Below are 23637 nucleotides of genomic sequence, written 5' to 3' on the forward strand. Positions count from 1 at the left end.
CTCAATCTTCCCTGTCTGTCGCCGTTTCCACTGTTTACAAGTGAAGTGTACAGAGCTGCCTGAGCTGTTGGTGAGAGAGCGGAGTATTGTGTCACTGAGCTGGAGAGGGGGCAGGGAAGATTCACCAGGATTTTCCCGGGACTGAGTTGTAAGGAGAGATTGGACAGGCTGGGACTGGTTTCCCTCGAGTGAAGGAGGCTGAAGAGTGACCTTATAAAGGGCAGAGATAAGGTCACAGTCTTTTCCCCAGGGTAGGGGAGCTAAAATCGGAAAGGATGGGTTTATAAAGGTTTATAAACTCTCATCTTTTGGGAATACACCATGGTACCTGGCCCCTCTGGACCAGCGAGCCACACTGCCCAGATACCCCCGTGTGAGCAATTAACCTTCAAACCGGTATGTCCTTGGACTGTGGGAGGAAACCAGGGCACCCGGAGGAAACCCACGCAGTCACGGGGAGAACGTACAAACTCCTTGCAGACAGAAGCATGAATTAAACCTGGGTCGCTTGTACTGGAATAGCATGATGCTAACAGCTATGTTACTGTGCCAACCCAAATACACAATGAAGGACGTAGATACTGTGGATGGTCGCGGTCTTTTCCCCAGGTTAAAGAAGTCTAAAAGTACAGGATGTGGATGTATGGTGAGAGGGCAAAGATTTAGAAGCATCCTGAGAGGCAACTTCTTCAGACAGAGAGTGGTGAGAGTATGGAACCAGTTGCCAGAGGAAGTGGTTGAGGCTATAAAACATAAGAACAGAATTATGGCATTCGGCCCATTGAGTTTGCTCTGTCATTCCATCATGGCTGATTTATTGTCCCCCTCAGTCCTCATTCTCCCGCCTTCTCCCTGTAACCTTGAACGCCCTTACTAGTCGAGAACTTATCAACCTCCTCTTTAAATATACTCAATGACATGGCCTTCACAGTCATCTGTAGTAATGAATTCCACAGACTCACCACCCTCTGGCTAAAGAAATTTCTCCTCACCTCCATTTTACTCCTTCTCCTCTGCCGACTATGGCTAGACTCCCTCACTAATGGAAACATCCTCTCCATGTCCACTCCATCCAGGCCGTTCAATATTTGACAGGTTTCACTGAGATCCTCCCTCATTCTTCTAAACTCCAGTGTGTACAGGCCCGGAGCCATCAAACTCTCCTCATCTTTCACTCCTGAGATGATTCTTATAGAATAACATTTCAAATTGATTACAGGTGAATTGATTATGGGGAGCAAGGACATGGCAGACCAATTGAATAATTACTTTGGTTCTGTCTTCACTAAGGAGGACATAAATAATCTTCCAGAAATAGTAAGGGACAGAGGGTCCAGTGAGATGGAGGAACTGAGCGAAATACATGTTAGTAGGGAAGTGGTGTTAGGTAAATTGAAGGGATTGAAGGCAGATAAATCCCCAGGGCCAGATGGTCTGCATCCTAGAGTGCTTAAGGAAGTAGCCCAAGAAATAGTGGATGCATTAGTGATAATTTTTCAAAACTCGTTAGATTCTGGACTAGTTCCTGAGGATTGGAGGGTGGCTAATGTAACCCCACTTTTTAAAAAAGGAGGGAGAGAGAAACCGGGGAATTATAGGCCGGTTAGCCTAACGTCGGTGGTGGGGAAACTGCTGGAGTCAGTTATCAAGGATGTGATAACAGCACATTTGGAAAGCGGTGAAATGATCGGACAAAGTCAGCATGGATTTGTGAAAGGAAAATCATGTCTGACGAATCTCATAGAATTTTTTGAGAATGTAACTAGTCGAGTGGATAGGGGAGAACCAGTGGATGTGGTATATTTGGATTTTCAAAAGGCTTTTGACAAGGTCCCACACAGGAGATTAGTGTGCAAACTTAAAGCACACGGTATTGGGGGTAAGGTATTGGTGTGGGTGGAGAATTGGTTAGCAGACAGGAAGCAAAGAGTGGGAATAAACGGGACCTTTTCACAATGGCAGGCAGTGACTAGTGGGGTACCGCAAGGCTCAGTGCTGGGACCCCAGTTGTTTACAATATATATTAATGACTTGGATGAGGGAATTAAATGCAGCATCTCCAAGTTTGCGGATGACACGAAGCTGGGTGGCAGTGTTAGCAGTGAGGAGGATGCTAAGAGGATGCAGGGTGACTTGGATAGGTTGGGTGAGTGGGCAAACTCATGGCAGATGCAATTTAATGTGGATAAATGTGAAGTTATCCACTTTGGTGGCAAAAATAGGAAAACAGATTATTATCTGAATGGTGGCCGATTAGGAAAAGGGGAGGTGCAACGAGACCTGGGTGTCATTATACACCAGTCATTGAAAGTGGGCATGCAGGTACAGCAGGCGGTGAAAAAGGCGAACGGTATGCTGGCATTTATAGCGAGAGGATTCGAGTACAGGAGCAGGGAGGTACTACTGCAGTTGTACAAGGCCTTGGTGAGACCACACCTGGAGTATTGTGTGCAGTTTTGGTCCCCTAATCTGAGGAAAGACATCTTTGCCATAGAGGGAGTACAAAGAAGGTTCACCAGATTGATTCCTGGGATGGCAGGTCTTTCATATGAAGAAAGACTGGATGAACTGGGCTTGTACTCGTTGGAATTTAGAAGATTGAGGGGGGATCTGATTGAAACGTATAAGATCCTAAAGGGATTGGACAGGCTAGATGCGGGAAGATTGTTCCCGATGTTGGGGATGTCCAGAACGAGGGGTCACAGTTTGAGGATAGAGGGGAAGCCTTTTAGGACCGAGATTAGGAAAAACTTCTTCACACAGAGAGTGGTGAATCTGTGGAATTCTCTGCCACAGCAGACTGTTGAGGCCAGTTCATTAGCTATGTTTAAAAGGAAGTTAGATATGGCCCTTGTGGCTACAGGGGTCAGAGGGTATGGAGGGAAGGCTGGGTTCTGAGTTGGATGATCAGCCATGATCATAATAAATGGCGGTGCAGGCTCGAAGGGCCGAATGGCCTACTCCTGCACCTATTTTCTATGTTTTCTATGTTTTCTAAATACACTTGGACAGATGCATGGATAGGAAAGAGAGATGAGGGAAAAATGGGACATACTCATGGGGCCAATCTCTGTGAATCGATGGAGATGTTTCAGGTAGAACGCTGTGAGTATTTAGAGGCCGCATGCTCAGCTGTGGTGCTGGGTCAGTCTGCTCCAGCAGATCGTTGACTGCAGAGGTTTCTAGGGCAAGTGAAAGAGGATGCTGTGATCTTAAGGACCGTGGCAGCTGCCTCACGGGTACAACCTGATGACACGATCTCTATTTCTCTAAATCTCTCCCCTCTCCCTCCTCCCCTCTTTTCTCCATTCTGCTCCCCTCTCACCACTTCTCTTCCCCTCAGCTCCCTTTGTTTCTCCACCTCCTTCCCTTTCTCCCCTGGTCCACTGTCCTCTCCCACCAGGTTCCTCATCTTCTGCCCTTCACCTCTTCCACCAATCAGCTCCTAGTCTTTTTTACTTCAACCTCACCCGTTCTCCCCACCCACCAACCTTCACCCTCACCTGGTCTTACCTATCACCTACCATCTTGTTCTCCTTCCCCTCCGCCACCTCATTTTGGCTTCTTCCCCCTTCCTTTCCGGTTCTGATGAAGGGTCTCAGCCCAAGACATTGGCTGTTTATTCCTCTCCTTCTATGCTGCCTGACCTGCTGAGTTCCTCTCCAGGTTCTGGGCTCCTCTTTTCCTATCAACCATAGGGCAGCTTGAGTAGGAACGGGCTCCAATATTTTTGGTCCTGTCCACAGTGGGACATGTCTACCCTAGGCCTGAAGGTGGGGAGGTACAGGGAGTTGGTCGGGCGGGGGGGGGGGGCGTCTTTCACTGTGTACTCAACCCCTCTTGGGCAAGTGATTTCTCAGAGCGATTATCACTCAGATGGGACAGGTGACCAAAGTTGAGTCGAGGAGGGAAGGGCTGTACAGAGGGAATTCCAGGGCTTAGGGAGGACAGTAGTGTAGTGTTTAGCACTTCACTTTACAGCGCAGTGACCGGGGTCAATTCTGTCGCTGTCTGTACATCCTCCCCATGACCACATGCTTTTTCTTCAGGTGCCCAGCTGTGCGCACAGTCCAAAGACAGTAATTGGTGATTGGGCAGCACAGGCTCATCGGACCAGAAAAGTCTGTTACTGTGCCCATGGAGGGAGAAAGAGAGAAAGCTAAGGCTGCCAATGTTGGAGCCATGACTTTTGGGCTCGGAAATGGAGCAGACAGAGACTGAGGAAGGGCAGAAGACTGAAGATGCAGAAACCTGGAGCAACAAATGATCTGCTGGAGGCAGCAGAGGGTCGCTACAGTGATAAAGAGCTTTGACCAGCGATCACTTGGAGTCTGGGCAAATTAAAGAAAGGCAGGGGCACGCACAGCAGCCATCGTCAGAGTGGTGATCCTGAGGCTTTAGGCTTCAGCAAAGAGAGGCTGCAGTCAGAGAAAAGCTCAAGGTTAAGATTTTGTTTTCTCTTTCCTGTATCTGCTCAGTAGAACAGTAGCGATGTCAGGCAGGGTAGTTCAATACATGGCTAAGGGTTTGGTGCAGGAGGAAGGGCATAAGATTTTTCGATCAGTGGGTCTCTTCCAGGGAAGGTGGGATCTGTCCAGAAGGGATGGTTTGCACCTGAACTGGAGGGAGACAAATATCCTAGAGGGAAGGTTTGTTAATACTGCACGTTGGGGTTTTTAACAACCCAAAGAGGAAGAAGTATTCTGAAGGAAAGATGACACAACTATGGTTAACAACAGAAGTCAAAGCCAAAGAGAGGGCATATAATAGAGCAAAGATTAATGGGAAGTTAGAGGATTGGGAAGCTTTTAAAAACCAACAGAAGGCAACTAAAGGAGTCATTAAGAAGGTAAAGATGGAATACGAAAATATGCTAGCCAATAATATTAAAGAGGATACCTAAACTTTCTTCACATAAAGTGTAAAAAAGAGGAGAGAGTGGATATCGGACTGCTGGAAGATGATGTTGGAGAGGTAGTAATGGGGGACAACAAAATGGTGGATGGACTGAATAAGTATTTTACATCTATCTTCATGTTGGAAGACACTAGCAGTACGGTAGAAGTTCCAAGTGTCAGGGGTCATGAAGTGTGTCAAGTTACCATAACTAGAGAGAAGGCAGCTGTGGAGGCCTTTCCTTCGTCAGGCAGGATTTTCCCTCCACAGCTGCCACAGTAAATGGTGGAGCAGACTTGATAGGCAAATGGGCTAATTCTGCTCACATAACTTATGCTCTTAATCTAGAATCACAAGGGATGGGAACCAGAACGCCAGAACAGTTTGTAGAGAGGTTGTGGAGGCAGATGTTGGTCAGACCTCAGACAAAGTTGGGAATCAAAGGACTCAGCATAGTACAACTAGTGTCCCGCTGAGCTCTGTATGCAAGAAGTATCGTAGGAAAGGTGGGTGATAGTGCTGAAGGTGAGGTGGCTGGTTTGCAAACAGAGGCAATATGTACTGAGGAGAGGCTGTTGATAGGGCAAAATTGCAGTCAACAGGATGAGTTGCAATGTAAAAGAGTGAATACAGAACTGGGAATAGAACTGTTCTATTTGAATGCGCACAGTATACGGAATAAGGTAGATGAAACATAGAAAATAGGTGCAGGAGTAGGCCATTTGGCCCTTCGAGCCTGCACCGCCATTTATTATGATCATGGCTGATCATCCAACTCAGAACCCCACCCCAGCCTTCCCTCCATACCCCCTGACCCCCGTAGCCACAAGGGCCATATCTAACTCCCTCTTAAACATAGCCAATGAACTGGCCTCAACTGTTTCCTGTGGCAGAGAATTCCACAGATTCACCACTCTCTGTGTGAAGAAGTTTTTCCTAATCTCGGTCCAAAAAGGCTTCCCCTCTATCCTCAAACTGTGGCCCCTCGTTCTGGACTTCCCCAACATCGGGAACAATCTTCCTGCATCTAGCCTGTCCAATCCCTTTAGGATTTTATACGTTTCAATCAGATCCTCCCTCAATCTTCTAAATTCCAACGAGTATAAGCCTAGTTCATCCAGTCTTTCTTCATATGAAAGTCCTGCCATCCCAGGAATCAATCTGGTGAACCTTCTTTGTACTCCCTCTATGGCAAGGATGTCTTTCCTCAGATTAGGGGACCAAAACTGCACACAATACTCCAGGTGTGGTCTCACCAAGGCCTTGTACAAATGCAGTAGTACCTCCCTGCTCCTGTACTCGAATCCTCTCGCTATAAATGCCAGCATACCATTCACCTTTTTCACCGCCTGCTGTACCTGCATGCCCACTTTCAATGACTGGTGTATAATGACACCCAGGTCTCGTTGCACCTCCCCTTTTCCTAATCGGCCACCAGTACTTGTACCAGAACTTGTAGCACAGTTACAGATTGGCAGGTATGATGTTGTAGGCATCACGGAATCATGGCTGAAAGATTATAGCTGGGAGTTTAATGTCCAAGGATACACATTGTATCAAAAGGACAGGCAGGAAGGCAGGGTATTGCTCTGTTGGTCAAAAATGAAATAGCATGAATGACAGCGATGCTTCACTACCAGATGAACTTAACACCTTCTGTGCCCGCTTTGAAAGGAAGAATATAACTACAGCTGTGAAGATCCCTGCTGCACCTGATGACCCTGTGATCTCTATCTCAGAGGCCAATGTCAGACTATGTTTAAAGACAGTGAACCCTCGCAAGGCAGAAGGTCCTGAAGGAGTACCTGGTAAGGCTCTGAAAGCTTGTGCCATCTAACTGGTGAGAGTACTCAAGGACATTTTCAACTTCTCACTGCTATGGGCAGAAGTTCCCACTTGCTTCAAAAAGGCAACAATTACGCCAGTGCCTAAGAAGAATAATGTGAGCTGCCTTAATGACCATCGCCTGGTAGCACTCACATCTACAGTGATGAAATGCTTTGAGAGGTTGGTCACGACTAGACTGAACTCCTGCCTCAGCAAGGACCTGGACCCATTGCAATTTGCCTATCGCCACAGTAGGTCAACGGCAAATGCAATCTCAATGGCTCTCTACACGGCCTTAGACCACCTGGACAACACAAACACCTATGTCAGGATGTTGTTCATCAACTATAGCTCAGCATTTAATACCATCATTCTCACAATCCTGATTGAGAAGTTACAGAACCTGGGCCTCTGTACCTCCCTCTGCAATTGGATCCTCAACTTCCTAACCGGAAGACCACAATCTGTGCGGATTGGTGATAACATATCCTCATTGCTGACAATCAACACTGGCGCACCTCGGGTGTATGCTTAGCCCACTGCTCTACTCTCTCTATTCCCATGATTGTGTGGCTAGGCATAGCTTAAATACCATCTATCAATTCGCTGATGATACAATCATTGTTGCTAGAATCTCAGACAGAGACAAGACCAGGGTAGGTCTGTAGTCTAGTGTAGTTTTTGTATTGTTTCATGTAGTACCATGGTCCTGAAAAACGTTGTCTCATTTTTACTGTGTACTGTACCAGCAGTTATGGTCGAAATGACGATAAAAAGTGACTTGAGGGCGTACAGGAGCGAGATATGTCATGTCCTTTTCTCACTGTTACCATCAGGTAGGAGGTACAGGAGCCTGAAGGCACACACTCAGTGATTCAGGAACAGCTCCTTCCCTTCTGCCATCCGATTTCTAAATGGTCATTAAAGCTTTGGACACTACCCACTGGAATCGGTTGATTTGTGAAGTATCGCGTGCTTCTTGGAGTGTAACAACAGGTACGCGTTAAACAAATACACGCACAGGTGTCTTCGTTCTGTGGGCCACTTCTTCAAGTCTTTTGGCGATCGGGGGAGGGCGACGGAGCAGGCAATGTGATGGCTGGAAGCTCCTAGTCAAGAACTGGCAGGAAAGCGGTGAATACTTGATTCAGTCGCTCAACTTTTGGACAGAAGCAGGAAAGTTGTTCGGTAGCAGTATTCACGTCTGAGCAGCCCTATTTAGGATCCACTCTGCTCACTCTGAACTGGGAAGGGGCTAGAAAAGGTACCCTAAAAATAGTCTGCTTCACCCCATCCTGTCTGGAAAGCTGCGTCCAGAGGGATCACCATCATGTGGTCGAAAAACATCGAGAAGTGAAACTATGAAATTTGGAACCTGGAATATACGAACTCTGATGGATAACCCAAACTCAGACCGACCAGAGAGGAGAACTGCCTTTGTTGTCCGGGAACTCCAAAAATTCAGCTTTGACATTGTTGCTCTGAGTGAGACCCACAGAGCTGGAGAAGGGCAACTAAAGGAAGATCAAGGTCAATACACCTTTTTCTGGAAAGAAGTTGATCCTGAACAACCGAGGATCCATGGAGTAGGTTTTGCCATCGGAAACAGCCTACTTCAGAAGCTGACAGAGCAACCACTGGGAATCAACAAATGTCTCATGGCTCTGTGAATCCAACTTGTCAAGAACCAACACGCCACCATCATCAGCGCCTATGCTCCAACTCTGGATGCTGAAGATGAAGTAAAGATGAACTTCTATGCCCAACTTGACCATGTTCTTTCCTCTGTTCCCAACAACGACAAGATCATTCTCTTGGGAGACTTCAATGCTAGAGTCGGGAAAGATCATAGGCTCTGGAATAATAGGCAAGGAAGGAGTTGGCAAGGTCAGCGCCAATGGAACACTCCTCCTCACCAAATGTGCTGAACACAACCTGGTGATTACAAACACCCTATTTAGCCAGAAAAACAGGCACAAAGTCTCCTGGCAGCATCCACGCTCCAAACACTGTCACCTCATCGACTACATCATCGTATGATCTCGGGACCAATAAGATGTACTGATAAGAAGAGCTGTTACTGGTGCTGTCAAGTGCTGGACAGACCATCGGCTCATCTCGTCCACCATGAGAATGAAGATTCGGCCCAAAAGGAAACACCAAAATCAGAACACTATTAAGAAATTCAATGTTAACATCCTTCAAGACATCAACCATGTACAGAAGTTCCAACAAAATCTTCAAGAACAACTGCCTCAACAAATCCCACTATCTGTAGAAGAACACTGGAATCAACTGAAGAACGCTATCATCACCTCCTGCAAAGAAACAATTGGGTTCAAGACGAAAAAACATCAGGATTGGTTCGATGATAACGACAAACTACTCCAACAACTCATCGACGAAAAGAGAAAAGCTTTCATTACCTTACAAAATGACCAGCAACCGGCTACCAAAAGGAAACACTATCAGGAATGCAAGGCTGCAGTCCAGAAGAGCACCCGAAACTTGAAAAACCAATGGTGGAGGAAGAAAGCTCAGGAAATCCAACGACTAGCAGACGCCAACGACACTCGAGGCTTTTTCAACGCAACTAAAGCTCACGGTCAAGCCCCTCTCAAAAGCAAAGATGGTTCAACCATCCTGAAGAGCAATGCTGACATCAATTCTAGATGGAGGGAGCACTTTGAAGGTCTTCTAAACCAAACTGTCTCATTTGACAGGAATGTGATTAACAACATTCCAAAGCAGCCCATTGATGACTCCTAAAGCAAAACACTTAAAGAAGTCGAGGAAGCCATCAAAACCTGGAAAAACAGCAAGGCCGCTGGACTCGATGGAATACCAGCCGAGGGCTACAAAATTGGAGTTAACCCGCTTCATTATCAACTGCATCAACTTCTCATCAAGATCTGGATAAATGAAGACATACCAGCAGACTTTAGAAACTCAGTAATCATTACTATCCACAAAAGGAAAGGCAATTGATCCGAATGCGGAAACTATCGTGGAATTTCTCTGTTAGCAACAGCAGGAAAGATCCTCACCCACATTCTGAACAACCGGCTCAAGCCTTTAGCCAAGAAGATCCTTCCGGAGACACAAGCCGGTTTTAGACCATCACGTGGAGCAATTGACACGATCTTCACAATGTGACAACTACAAGAAAAATGTCGTGAACAACTTCAAACTTTGTACATGGCATTTATCGACCTCGCCAAAGCCTTCGACTCGGTATCAAGGGAACTCCTACGGGATGTCCTATCCACCTATGGATGCCCTGAAAAGTACATTTGAATCCTGAGACTCCTCCACGATGGCATGCTTGCCACAGTCATGGTCAGCAGCAGTAACTGTGAGACTTTTCAAGTTAGATCAGGAGTAAAACAGGGATGAGTGATTGCCCCAACTTTGTTCACCATCTTCATTGCGACAATCATCCACATTATCAAGGATGACCTACCCCCAAGAATCAAAATTGTCTACAGAACAGATGGCAGACTTTTCAATCTTGCCCATCTCAAATCCAAAACGAAGACATCCACAAGTTCCCTCATCGAGTTCCAATACGCAGATGACAACAGTGTTGCAGCTCTTTCAGAAAACCACCTACAACAGATTATGACTGCCTTCAACCGTGCATACACGAAACTTGGACTTACCATCAATTCCAAGAAGATTCAGATCATCTACCAACCATCACCAATTGAGACAAATTGGATAGAACCATCAATTCAACTTGGCGAAACAACCCTGGAAAACGTGGACCACTTCCATATCTTGGAAGTCACCTCTCCTCCAATGTTGACCTTAATGACGAGATCCAACATTGTCTTAAATGCGCTGGAACAGCTTTTGGATATCTCCAAACAAGAGTCTTTCATGATTGTGACATCCAAACAGACACCAAAATGTTAGTGTACAAAGCAGTGGTAATCCCAACGCTCCTGTATGCATCAGAAACCTGGACAACATACCGACGACATCTGAAGGCACTTGAAAAGTTCCATCAACGCTGTCTTTGAAACACCTTAAATATCAGCTGGGAAGATAGAAGAACCAACGTCAGTGTGCTAAATGAAGCAAAAATAACAAGCATTGAAGCCTACGTCATCAAGAACCAACTAAGATGGAGCGGTCATGTTGTTCAGATGAAAGACGAACGTCTGCCGAAACAAATCTTCTACTCCCAGCTTAAAGAAGACAAACGTAAAAGAGGCGGACAACAGAAGAGATTCAAAGACGTCTTAAAAGCCAACATGAAGAAATGGAACATTGACATCAACAATTGGGAAACCAATGCCAAGGACAGGAAACTCTGGCAAGCCGTCATCCGAGAAGGAACAGCAACTTTCAAAGCCAACAGATGTGCAGAATTAGAAGAAAAGAGAAGAAAATGGGAAGAGAGGCAACAACAACCAAAGCCCGATCTGCCATCTGGAACTACCTGTCCTGAATGCGGAAGAGCTTTCAAAGCCAAGATTGGACTCATAAGCCACTTGAGAGCCCATAAATAGATCTATGGAACGAAGACCCTCATCCTCAACCTCAAGGGATAACCACAACGACTGTAATTGGTTTATTTATTTATTTTATTTATGTATTTTTTTCTTCTATATTATGTATTGCATTGAACTGCTGCTGCTAAGTTAACACATTTCACAACACATATAGGTGTCCGTTAGTCTCGTGAGACCATGGATTTGCACCTTGGAAGGTTTCCAGGGCGCAGGCATAGGCAAGGTAGTATGGAAGACCGGCAGTTGCCCATGCTGTAAATCTCCCCTCTCTATGCCACCAGTGTTGCCCAAGGAAAGGGCACTAGGGCCAATACAGCTTGGCACCGGTGTCGTCGCAGAGCAATGTGTGGTTTAGTGCCTTGTTCAAGGACACAACACTCAGCTGAGGCTTGAACTGGCGACCTTCAGATCAGTAGACCGACACCTTAACCATTTGGCCACGCCCCAACATATAACAGCACATGCCAGTGATAATAAACCTGATTGTGATTCGAAATCAGGTCATTAGAAAGAGTTGACATAGGTTCGGAATGTGTAGAATCATTGTGGATAGAGCTAAGGAAGTACTTGGCAGGAGGAGAGAGAGCAGCGCACCTGCGCGTGCGCAGCCCTCCGGTGAAAAATGATATCGTATCTGTTAAATAGGGGCCGTGGACAATTCTGATTTGATGGAGACGGACGTGAAAGCACAAAGGAACACCTGGAGAAATTTTTGAAACGCTCGTTCGCTGCTGTCGTTATTGCGTGGTTGGGAAACTTTTGGAGGGTAGGCCTCAAAACCTCTGGCTTTGCCTGCTATTGGTGACCGAGGCTGAGGTTGAATCGTTCGGACAGAGATGGCGCTCAGTACTCGGTGTTGGAGAGCTGATCAGAGCTCGAAGTTTTCGGATGACTCAGAGTCGGACCGTGGTCGGGTATGGCAGGGAGAGTTTTTCTTCCTTCTCCCGTCTGCGTGAGATGTGGGACATTTGAGAAACTTTGAACTTTACTGTGCTCATGGACTTCTTCATCAAGTTATGGTATTGTTGCACTGTTGTAACTATATGTTATAATTATGTGGTTTTGTTAGTTCTTTCAGTCTTGGTCTGTCCTGTGTTTTGTGATATCACACCGGAGGAAATATTGTATCATTTCTTAATGCATGCATTACTAAATGACAATAAAAGAGGATTGCGTGTCCTCATAATCTAATCTAGAAAAAAAGAATTGTATACAGACCCCCAAACAGTAGTAAAGATGTGGTCTACAAATTACAATGGGAGATAGAAAATGCATACCAAAGGGGCAATATTACAATAGTCATGGGGGAATTCAATATGCAGGTAGATTGGGATAATCAGGATGGTGCTGGATTACAGGAGGGGGAATTTCTAGCATGCCTATGAGATAGCTTTTTGGACGCAAACACAAGGAAATCTGCAGACGCTGGAATTTCAAGCAACACACATAAAAGTTGTTGGTGAAAGCAGCAGGCCAGGCAGCATCTCTAGGAAGAGGTACAGTCGACGTTTCAGGCCGAGACCCTTCGTCAGGACTGACAATGGCCTGGTGCTTCTCACTGGGGTCATGATCGAGGGGTAAATAAGAGGAGGTATCCATGAGTTGTTGCTGTGACTCAGCAAGATGGAGGTCATACGTCCTGACGAAAGGTCTCGGCCTGAAACGTCGACTGTACCTCTTCCTAGAGATGCCGCCTGGCCTGTTGTGTTCACCAGCAACTTTGATGTGTGTTGCTTAGATAGCTTTTTGGAGCAGCTTGTGGTTGAGCCCACTGGGGAATCAGCTATTTTGGATTGGGCATTGTACAATGAACCAGAATTGATTAGAGAGCTTAAGGTAAAAGAACCCTTAGGGGTAAGTGATCATAATATGAGCAAATTAACCCTGAAAGTTAAGAAGGTGAAGCTCAAGTCAGATGTATCAGTATTACAGTGGAGAAAAGGGAATTGCAGAGGCATGAGAAAGGAGTTAGCCAGAATTGATTGGAAAAGAACACTGGCAAGGATGATGGCACAGCAGCATTGGGTGGAGTTTCTGGAAGCAATTTGGAAGACACAGGATATATACATCCCAAAGAGGAAGAAGTATTCTAAAGGAAAGATGCCACAAGCAGGGCTAACAAGAGAAATCAAAGCAAACATAAAAGCCAAAAAGAGGGCATATAATAGAGCAAAAATTAGTGGGAAGTTAGAGGATTGGGACGCTTTTAAAAACCAACAGAAAGCACCGAAAAAGTCATTAAGAAGGTAAAGGTGGAATACAAAAGTAAGTTGGCCAATAATGTTAAAGAGGATACAAAAAGTTTTTCAGATATATAAAGTGTAAAAGAGAGGCAAGAGTGGATATTGGACCACTTGAAAATGATGCTGGAGAGAACAAGGAAAGGGTGGACGAACTGAATTTAGTATTTTGCTTCAGTTGTCACGGTGGAAGAGGCTAGCATTATGGTGGAAATTCCAGGTGTCGGGGGCATGAAGTATGTGAAGTTACCATAACTAGAGAGAAGGTTCTTGGGAAACTGAAAGGTCTGCAGTTCAATAAGTCACCTAGACCAGATGGTCCACATCCCAGGGTTCTGAAAGAGGTGGCTGAAGAGATTGTGGAGGCATTAGTAATGATATTTCAAGAATCACCAGATTCTGGAATGGTTTCAGAAGACTGAAAATTGCATATTTCACTCCACTCATCAAGAAGGAAGAGAGGCATAAGACAGGAAACTATAGGCCAGTTAGTCTGACCTCAGTGGTTGGGAAGATGTTGGAGTTGATTATTAAGGATGAGGTCTCAGGATACTTAGAGGCACATGATAAAATAGATTGTATTCAGCATCGTTTCCTCAAGAGAAAATCTTGTCTGATAAGTCTGAAATCTTTGAAGAAATAAGAAGCAGGATAGACAAAGGAGAATCGGTTGATGTTGTGTACTTGGATTTTCAGAAGACCTTTGACAAGGTACCACACATGAGGCTGCTTAACAAGTTATGAACCCATAGTATTATAGGAAAGATTCGAACATGGATAAAGTAGTGGCTGATTGGCAGGAGGCAAAGAGTGGGAACAAAGGGATGCTGCCCGACCTGCTGAGTTCCTCCAGCGTGTTGTGAGTGAAGCCTTTTCTGGTTGGCTGCTGGTGAATAGTTGTGTTCCACAGGGGTCTGTGTTGGGTCCAATTCTTTTTACGTTATATGTCAATGATTTGGATAATGGATTTAATGGCTTTGTTGCAAAGTTTGCAGATGATTTGATGATAGGTGGAGCAGCAGATAGTTTTGAGGAAGTAGAGATGCTACAGGAGGACTTGGATGGATTAGGAAATGGGCAAAGAAGTGGCAGATGGAATATAGTGTTGAGAAGTGTATGGTCATGCACTTTGGTAGAGGAAATGAAAAGGCTAACTGTTTTCTAAATGGAGAGGAAATACAATAACTGAGGTGCAAAGGAATTTGGGAGTCCCTGCGCAGGATTCCCTAAAGTTTAATTTGCAGTTTGAGTTGGTGGTGAGGAAGGCAAATGCAATGTTAGCATTTGTTTCAAGAGGACTAGAATATAAAAGCAAGGATGTAATGTTGAGACTTTATAAAGCACTGGTGAGATCTCACTTGGAGTTTGTAAGCTGGTTTGGGCCCCTTATCTTGGAAAGGATATGCTGAAACTAGAGAGTGGGGTTCACGAAAATGATCCCAGGATTGAATGGCCTGTCATACGAAGAGCATTTGATGGTTCTGGGCCTGTATTCACCAGAATTCAGAAGAATGAGTGGTGACCTCATTGAAACCTATTGAACTATGCAAGGCTTTGATAGAGTGGTTGTGGAGAGGATGTTTCCTATGGTGGGGATGACTAAGATCAGAGGACATAGCCTCAGAATAGAGGGGCATCCTTTTAGAAAGGAGAAATTTCTTTAGCCGGAGGGAGGTTAAACTGTGGAATTCCTTGCCACAGGCAGCTGTGGAAGCCATGTCTGTATATGTATTTATGGCAGAGGATGATAGATTCTTGATTGTTCAGGGTATGAAGGGATAAGAGGAGAAGGCAGAAGACTGGGTGGAGATGGGTCAAATGGCCTAACTCTGCACGTGTATCTTATGGTCTTATGGAAGTCGATGGGCCAGGAGCATCTGTGGAGATCCAGGAGGGGTGGACGAAGCTACTGTGATAAGGAGCAGGGAGCGAAGGAGGTGTTTACAGGATTTTAGCCATGATTCATCAGCAGCAGAGAGAGGAAGACAGGACTCTCTTTTACATTGGAGGAGAGAGTGTGCTCAGGCGGTATTGTGCTGGGAACCGAGAGGTAGGGGTGGTGCCTTTGTGGGTTCAGCATCTGAGCTGTGACTGGCCAGGGACAACTGAACCAGGAGAGAGGTTGTCCATTGCCCTAATGAGCTGAACCCCCAAGGTCCGCCTGTTTTCCAGAACCACCGTCAGAGCCATTCTGGATGAGCTGGGTCTGCAGGACCCCCACAACTACCTGGAGATGGAGCTGAGCTCTTGGGAAGATAGAGACCGCCAGGAACTTCGCAAAGTCAGCCGAGCCTGGCTCCGCCATTGGATGCAACAGTTCAAGGTACCTGGTTCACAATTAATGAAGGAGTGTTGACTGCGACTGCATGGTGGGGGTGACCACGACTGAGTGGGTGGATGGGGAGCAGCAAATGACAGATGGGGTGTCCATGGGTGTGCGTGACTGACTGATGGTGTGTCTGCTGTGGGTGAAACATGCAGAATATTAAAAGGATTGGATACAGTGGCTGTGGAGAGGATGTTTCCTATAGTGGGGGAGTCTCGGACCAGAGGGTACAGCCTCAGAATAGAAAATTATCCATTTAGTGCAGAGATGAGGAGGAAATTCTTTCGCCAGAGGATAGTGAATCTGTGGAATTCTTTGCCACAGGCAGCTGTAGAGGCCAATTCATCGGGTATATTTAAAGTGGTGGTTGAGATGTTCTTGATTAGTCAGGGTGTCAAAGATTGCCGGGAGGAGGCAGAAGAATGAGTTGGAAAGGGATAATAAATCAGCTATGATGGAATGGTAGAACAGGCTCGATGGGCTGAATGGCCTATTTGTGCCCCTATGTCCTATGTCTTGCGTCACAGACCAGTGAGGATGCATTGAGTGTGAGGGGTGTACGTGAGTAGGTGTGACTGACCAGTGGGGATGTCTGTTGATAGTGGATGTGACTGGCCAGTGGGGACATCCAAGGGCGGGCGGGTGTGACCGGCTGGCGGGGGCGTCTGAGGGTGGGTGTGAGCGACCGGTTGTAACGTCCGAGGGTGGGGATAGGCTGGCATGTTACTATCGGGTATTTGTGAGGAGCTGTGTGTTGTGGAGCTGCTCATAAAACCTGCAGATGCTGCAAACATGAGACAAAATGCTGGGAACTCAGCAGATCTGGTAACATCTATGCTGGGTGGGTAGGAACCTTCATGAAGTTACTGGCCCTTTTTCCAGCACCTTTCTGTATATCTATCCTTTACCCATTACCCAGGTGATGAAGGGTGCCAGTGATGCGTTGGACAGTTTTGATGTTGCTGCGGGGGGGAAGTTTTTCATTGCACCAGTTCATATGTGGAGTTATGCAGATGACATAAACTCAGCTGAAGTTTGACAGAGCTGTGTGATTGTTTCTGGTCCAATGGGAGGGATAACATGAAGGAGATGGTGTTTCTGGTCTGATGGGATGGGTAGTGTGGAAGGGATGGTGTTTCTGGTCTGATGGGATGGGTAACATGGAAGGGACGGGGTTTCTGGTCTGATGGGATGAGTAACGTGGGAAGGATGGGGTTTCTGGTCTGATGGGATGGGTAACGTGCGAAGGATGGGGTTTCTGGTCTGATGGGATGGGTAACGTGCGAAGGATGGGGTTTCTGGTCTGATGGGATGGGTAACGTGGGAAGGATGGGGTTTCTGGTCTGATGGGATGGGTAACGTGGAAGGGATGGTGTTTCTGGTCTGATGGGATGGGTAACATGGAAGGGACGGGGTTTCTGGTCTGATGGGATGAGTAACGTGGGAAGGATGGGGTTTCTGGTCTGATGGGATGGGTAACGTGGGAAGGATGGGGTTTCTGGTCTGATGGGATGGGTAACGTGGGAAGGATGGGGTTTCTGGTCTGATGGGATGGCTAACGTGGAGTGGATACGGTTTCTGGTCTGATGGGATGGGTAACGTGGAAGGGATGGTGTTTCTGGTCTGATGGGATGGGTAACATGGGAAGGATGGGGTTTCTGGTCTGATGGGATGGGTAACGTGGAAAGGACGGTGTTTCTGGTCTGCTGGGATGGGTAACGTGGGAAGGATGGGGTTTCTGGTCTGATGGGATGGGTAACGTGGAAGGGATGGTGTTTCTGGTCTGATGGGATGGGTAACATGGAAGGGACGGGGTTTCTGGTCTGATGGGATGAGTAACGTGGGAAGGATGGGGTTTCTGGTCTGATGGGATGGGTAATGTGGAGTGGATACGTTTTCTGGTCTGATGGGATGGGTAACGTGGGAAGGATGGGGTTTCTGGTCTGATGGGATGGGTAACATGGGAAGGATGGGGTTTCTGGTCTGATGGGATGGGTAACGTGGGAAGGATGGGGTTTCTGGTCTGATGGGATGGGTAACATGGGAAGGATGGTGTTTCTGGTCTGATGGGATGGGTAATGTGGAGTGGATACGTTTTCTGGTCTGATTGGATGGGTAACGTGGGAAGGATGGGGTTTCTGGTCTGATGGGATGGGTAACATGGGAAGGATGGGGTTTCTGGTCTGATGGGATGGGTAACATGGGAAGGATGGGGTTTCTGGTCTGATGGGATGGGTAACGTGGGAAGGGACGGGGTTTCTGGTCTGATGGGATGGGTAACGTGGGAAGGATGGGGTTTCTGGTCTGATGGGATGGGTAACGTGGGAAGGATGGGGTTTCTGGTCTGATGGGATGGGTAACATGGGAAGGATGGTGTTTCTGGTCTGATGGGATGGGTAATGTGGAGTGGATACGTTTTCTGGTCTGATGGGATGGGTAACGTGGGAAGGATGGGGTTTCTGGTCTGATGGGATGGGTAACATGGGAAGGATGGGGTTTCTGGTCTGATGGGATGGGTAACGTGGGAAGGGACGGGGTTTCTGGTCTGATGGGATGGGTAACGTGGGAAGGATGGGGTTTCTGGTCTGATGGGGTGGGTAATGTGGAAGGGATGGTGTTAATGCACCCTTCCTTCCCTAGGAACACATCCAAGGTGCTGCCAGATCTCTTAACGCTGGGAACACGCTGCGTGCCGCTCTGCCCATCTCCTCCAGTGCTGACCCCGACAGGCATGGCCAGAGCAGTGTGAATACTGCAGCAGAGCCCTTGTGCCCTTACCATCCCCTCGCCTGGGTGGGGGCAGTTTGAGTTAATCCTATATCTTGCAATCCTGTCAACAGGTGGGACGGAGACAAGGGAAGGCATCTGTGCTGCGCCTGCCTGCACCCCAGACGCCCAGCTCCCTGGACTCACTGCGTCCCATAGAGGCCGTCAACTACTTCTGTGAACTGCAGCTGGAGCAGACACTGCAGGAACTGAGGGTGTCCGAGCAGCAACCGGAGGAGGGACAGGATGTCAGGAACGCTGTACTCTTCCTGCCAAAGATCACCAGGTTAGCGGTCTCTGCGTGGGGGTAGTGAGGGAGGAGGGATGGCCTTCACAAGGAGCTGCCTCTTGCCTTGTGGATCTCGTGATAAGTGGTGGTGTTACACAGTGAATGGCAGGGCACCGAGGAGTGCGGTGGAGCAAAGGGATCTGGGAATACAGGTCTATAAATCATTGAAAGTGGCATCACACGTAGATAGCGTTGTAAAGAAAGCTTTTGGCACATTGGCCATCATAACTCAAAATTTTGACTACATGAGATGGGACGTTATGTTGAAATTGTCTAAGATACTGATGGGGCCTAATATGGAGTACTGTGTGCAGTTTTGCTCAACTGCCTACAGGAAAGATGTAACTGAGATTGAAAGAGTGCAGAGAAAATTTTGGAGGGAAAGACTGAATAGGTTAGGACTTTTTTCTTGGGATGTAGATGATTGAGGGGAGATTTGATAGAGGGATACAAAATGATGAGAGCTGTAGATCGGGTAAGTGCAAGCAGGCTTTTTCCACTGAGGTTGGGTGGGACTACAACCAGAGGTCATGGGTTAAGTGTGAAAGGTGAGAAGTTTAAGGGGGACATGAGGGGAATCTTCTTCACTCAGAAGGTCTTGAGAGTGTGGAACGAGCTGCTAGTGCAAGTGGTACACGTGAACTCTATTTCAATGTTTAAGAGAAGTTTGGATAGGTACATGGATGGTAGGGGTATGGAGGGCTATGGTCCCGGTACAGGTCGAAGGGAGTAGGCAGTTTAAATGGCTTGGCACAGAACAGATGGGCTGAAGTGCCTGTTTCTGTGCTGTACTTTTCTATGATTCTAAGGTGTTTGATAAGTTCCCTCGTGAGAGCTTCATCCAGAAGATGACGATGCATGGGATCCATGGGGAATTGGCCGTTTGGATGCAGAATTGGCTCGCCCGCAGAATAGAAGAGGGTGTTGATCAAAGGATTTATGCTGGTTGAGGTCTGTGACTAATGATGTTCTGCAGGGATTCTGCTGTTTGTGATACACAGTGTCTCGCAGACGTATTCAGCCCCCAACACTTTGTTCACATAAACAAGTATTACAAACAGAGATTTTGATCAGTTTAACTGAGAAATAATTGTGGGAGCTGAATACATTTTCAAGGCATTGTATGTAAGTGACTTGGATGAAAATATGGATGGGTGGGTTGGTAATCTTGCAGACGATACAAAGATTGGTGGTGAGGACAGTGTAGACGATTGTAGAATGATACAGATCAGTTACAGATATGGGCAGAGAAATGGCAGAAAGAGTTTAATCCAGGCAAGTGTGAGTTGTTGACTTTGGGAGATCACATGTAAAGGAAAGTACATAGTTTGTGGCAAGACCTTCAACAGTGTTAATGAGCAGATGGACCTTGGGGTGCAAGTGCACAGCTCCCTGAAATTGGCTGCATAGTTTGATAAGATGATAACGAAGGCACAGAGCATGCGTGTCATTATTAGTGGAAGCACTGAGACCCAAAGTCAGGAAGCTATGCTGCCGTTTTATAAAACTCTGGTTAGGCCTCATCGGAGTACTGCATATGGTTATGGTCACCTCATTATAGGAAGAATGTCGAGGGCTTTGGACAGGGTGTAGAGGAGGTTCGCCCAGACACCAGCTGGATCTGCTAAAACGAGAGGTTGGACAAGCCTGGGTTATTTTCTCTGGAGTGATGGAGGCTGAGGGAGATCTGATAGAGGTTTATAAGATTATTGGAGGCATAGATATGACTAGTACCTTTTACCCAGGGCTGAAGTGTCTTATAATCATTTCAAAGGAGATGTGAGGGGCAAGTTTTTTTATACAGAGAGTGGTGGGTGCCTGGAATGTGCTGTCCGAGATGGTGAGGGAGACAGATACAGCTGTGGTGTTTAAGGCACAAAGTTCAAAGTCAATTTCTTATCAAATCACACATACTGTATGTCACCCTGTGATTTATTTTCCTGTGGGCATTCACAGTAAATACAAAGAAACGATAAAAACAAAAAATAAATGAATAAGTAATAAATATTGAGAACATGAGATGGAGAGCCCTTGAAAGTGAGCCCATGGGTTGTGGGAACAGTTCAGTGTTGGGGTGAGTGAAGTTATCCCCTCTGGTTCAAGAGCCTGTTCCTGAACCTGGTGGTGTGGGTCCTGAGGCATGCAGACCATTGTGGGATATGGACATTGTGTCGTTTAGTTAGAAGACTTACGGTGTATTGGCCTTCCTCAATCATGGAATTGAATTTAGGAGCTGAGAGGAAATGTTGCAGCTACATAGGACCCTGGTCAGACCCCACTTGGAGTACTGTGCTCATTTCTGGTTGCCTCTGTGCAGGAAGGAATTGGAAGGCATAGAAAGGGTGCAGAGGAGATTTACAAGGATGTTGCCTGGATTGGGGAGCATGCCTTATGAGAATAGGTTGAGTGAACTCGGCCTTTTCTCCTTGGAGCGACGGAGGATGAGAGGTGGCCTGATAGAGGTGTATAAGATGATGAGAGGCATTGATCGTGTGGATAGTCAGAGGCTTTTTCCCAGGGCTGAAATGGTTGTCACAGGAGGACACAGGTTTAAGGTGCTGGGGAGTAGGTACAGAGGAAATGTCAGGGGTAAGTTTTTTTACGCAGAGAGTGGTGAGTGCGTGGAATGGGCTGCTGGCAACGGTGGTGGAGGCGGATACGATAGGATCTTTTAAGAGACTTTTGGATAGGTACATGGAGCTTAGAAAAATAGAGGGCTATGGGTAAGCCTAGTAATTTTTAAGGTAGGGACATGCTTGGTACAACTTTGTGGGGCGAAGAGCCTGGATTGTGCTGTAGGTTTTCTATGTTTCTATATTAGTTAGGTTTTAACTACTAATTTAATTAATTCAGCACAACGTTGTGGACCAAAGGTCCTGCACCTGGACTGTTCAATGTCTTAAGGGAGGGTGAACAGCCTTGACCCACGACAGTCCTTCTGATGAAGGTTCTCCCACTGTGTTAGTGGGGAGGGGAGTTACAGGGTTCAGACCCAGTGATGGTGAAAGAATGGTGATGTATTCCCAAATCCGGGAGTGGGGGGGGGGATGTCCATGAGCACTTGATAGCAGGTTTATTATTGTGATGTGTACTGAGATACGGTGAAAGCTTTCATTGTGTGCACCCAGGCATAAACACAGGAAGATATAGAGACTTGAAGATTTAAGGATTATTTTTATTTTTCACATGTACATTGTAACAGAAAGTGAAATGTGTTGTCCACATTCCGAGGGTGTGCTGGGGGCAGCCTGCACGTGTCACATCACATCACATCACGCTCACAACTTACTAACCCTTACCCACACGTCTTGGGACTTTGGGCGGAAACCTGGATGGTTCTGGGGAGAGCGTACAAACTCCTGACAGAGTTCAGCACGGGCCACTGATGGTATCAAGCGAAATGTTCACTGCTACGTTACCGCACCTCCTGGCGTAAACGGGAACAGCGTAGAATTGAAGTGTTACAGTCACAGAGAAAATGCTGTGCAGGCAGATGAAATACGGTGGAAGGGGAGCTCCTATATGACTCTGCCTCTGATGGCCTGTCCCTGTGGGAGAGCTGGTGGGGTGGGGTGGGGTGTACAACTCCTGCTGTACTGACTCATCTTCCCCATTGGTGTGTCAGCCCAACTCCCGAGGGTTACTGAAGGTCACCACCTTTCCTCTCCATCCCAACAACAGCCTTGTGGAGGAATTCTGCAGAACTCAGTCCTCAGGACTTTGACAGTCACTTCCCACCACACATGCTGCCTGACCTGCTGAGAACTTCCAGCAGATTCCATGAAACTGTCAGACACAGGAGCAGACGCGGGCCATTCTGCCCTCACCAGTCCCAGCTTGGGATGGCAGTCCTCCTCACGCAGTAGGCCTCAGTCAACCAAGGCTGTTCTCCCCTTCTGCAGGCACCGACCCATCATGAGGCTGGGGGAGACGCAGGAGGCAGTGCCATCACAGAGTAAGTACTTACCCTGGAGGTGAGGGCTCAAGACACTCACCCTGGGTTCAAACAATGTCCACTGGGTCCCATTGCAAGGTGGGAGGGTCACTGGGTTGGGGTTACTGTGGACGTGGGTCTGGGTGTCAGGGAGGGTCACTGTGAGGGTGTCACTGGTTTGGGGAATTACTTGTTACGGTGGACAGGGTCTCGCTGTCGGGGAGGGTCACTGATTTGGGGAATTACTAGTTTTTGTTGATGTGGGTCTCGCTGTTGGGGAGGGTCAGTGGTTTGGGGAATTACTGGTTACGGTGGAGGTGGGTGTCACTGAGTGGGGGTGATGTAGGTATTCTACTGTGTGACAATGAACTCCACTCCTCTCTCTCTCTGTTCCACAGAGCTGCAGCTGCCCCGCCTCCCACTGCGACCTCTGACCTTTGCCCTAGGCCGTGTCATCAGGCTGCCCATGTCAGAGGTCAGCCTCAACCCCTTCCCCTCGGCCCTTGACCGGCTCCCTCCACACAGCCTCCTCACCCTCCGGCGATCCGGTCAGAAATACTTTGTCCTGGAGCACTCACTGGTGGGCACCTACTGCTGACCCTCAGCCTGAGTCACACCATCACCCTTCTCACCGAATCTGAATACGCCTCACACCCTGCTGCACGTGTCACATCACCCGTACACCCCCCTCGCATGTACACTCCCTCACAACTGTACACCCCCCTCGCTCCTGCAGACCCCTCTACACCTGTGCAACCCCCCTCGCACGTACACCCCCCTCGCACCTGTGCACCCTCTTCGGACCGGTATACCCCCCCAATACCTATGCACGTGTACCA

At 47.2% G+C, this 23637-nt stretch overlaps 1 protein-coding gene across 1 annotated transcript in view; it reads left to right on the forward strand.

Annotated features, from left to right (window-relative positions):
* Positions 1-23637, forward strand: part of LOC134343789 (uncharacterized) — an 88634-nt gene extending 64997 nt beyond the window's left edge. The window contains exons 10-13 of the mRNA XM_063042522.1: positions 15656-15806; positions 18650-18861; positions 22767-22819; positions 23197-23637. Coding sequence (XP_062898592.1) covers positions 15656-15806; positions 18650-18861; positions 22767-22819; positions 23197-23396 — 616 coding nt within the window. The 3' untranslated portion in view covers positions 23397-23637. The remainder of the gene's footprint in view (positions 1-15655; positions 15807-18649; positions 18862-22766; positions 22820-23196) is intronic.

The sequence above is a fragment of the Mobula hypostoma genome, chromosome 3 (genome assembly GCF_963921235.1).
Source record: "Mobula hypostoma chromosome 3, sMobHyp1.1, whole genome shotgun sequence".
Taxonomy (NCBI): Eukaryota; Metazoa; Chordata; class Chondrichthyes; order Myliobatiformes; family Myliobatidae; genus Mobula; species Mobula hypostoma.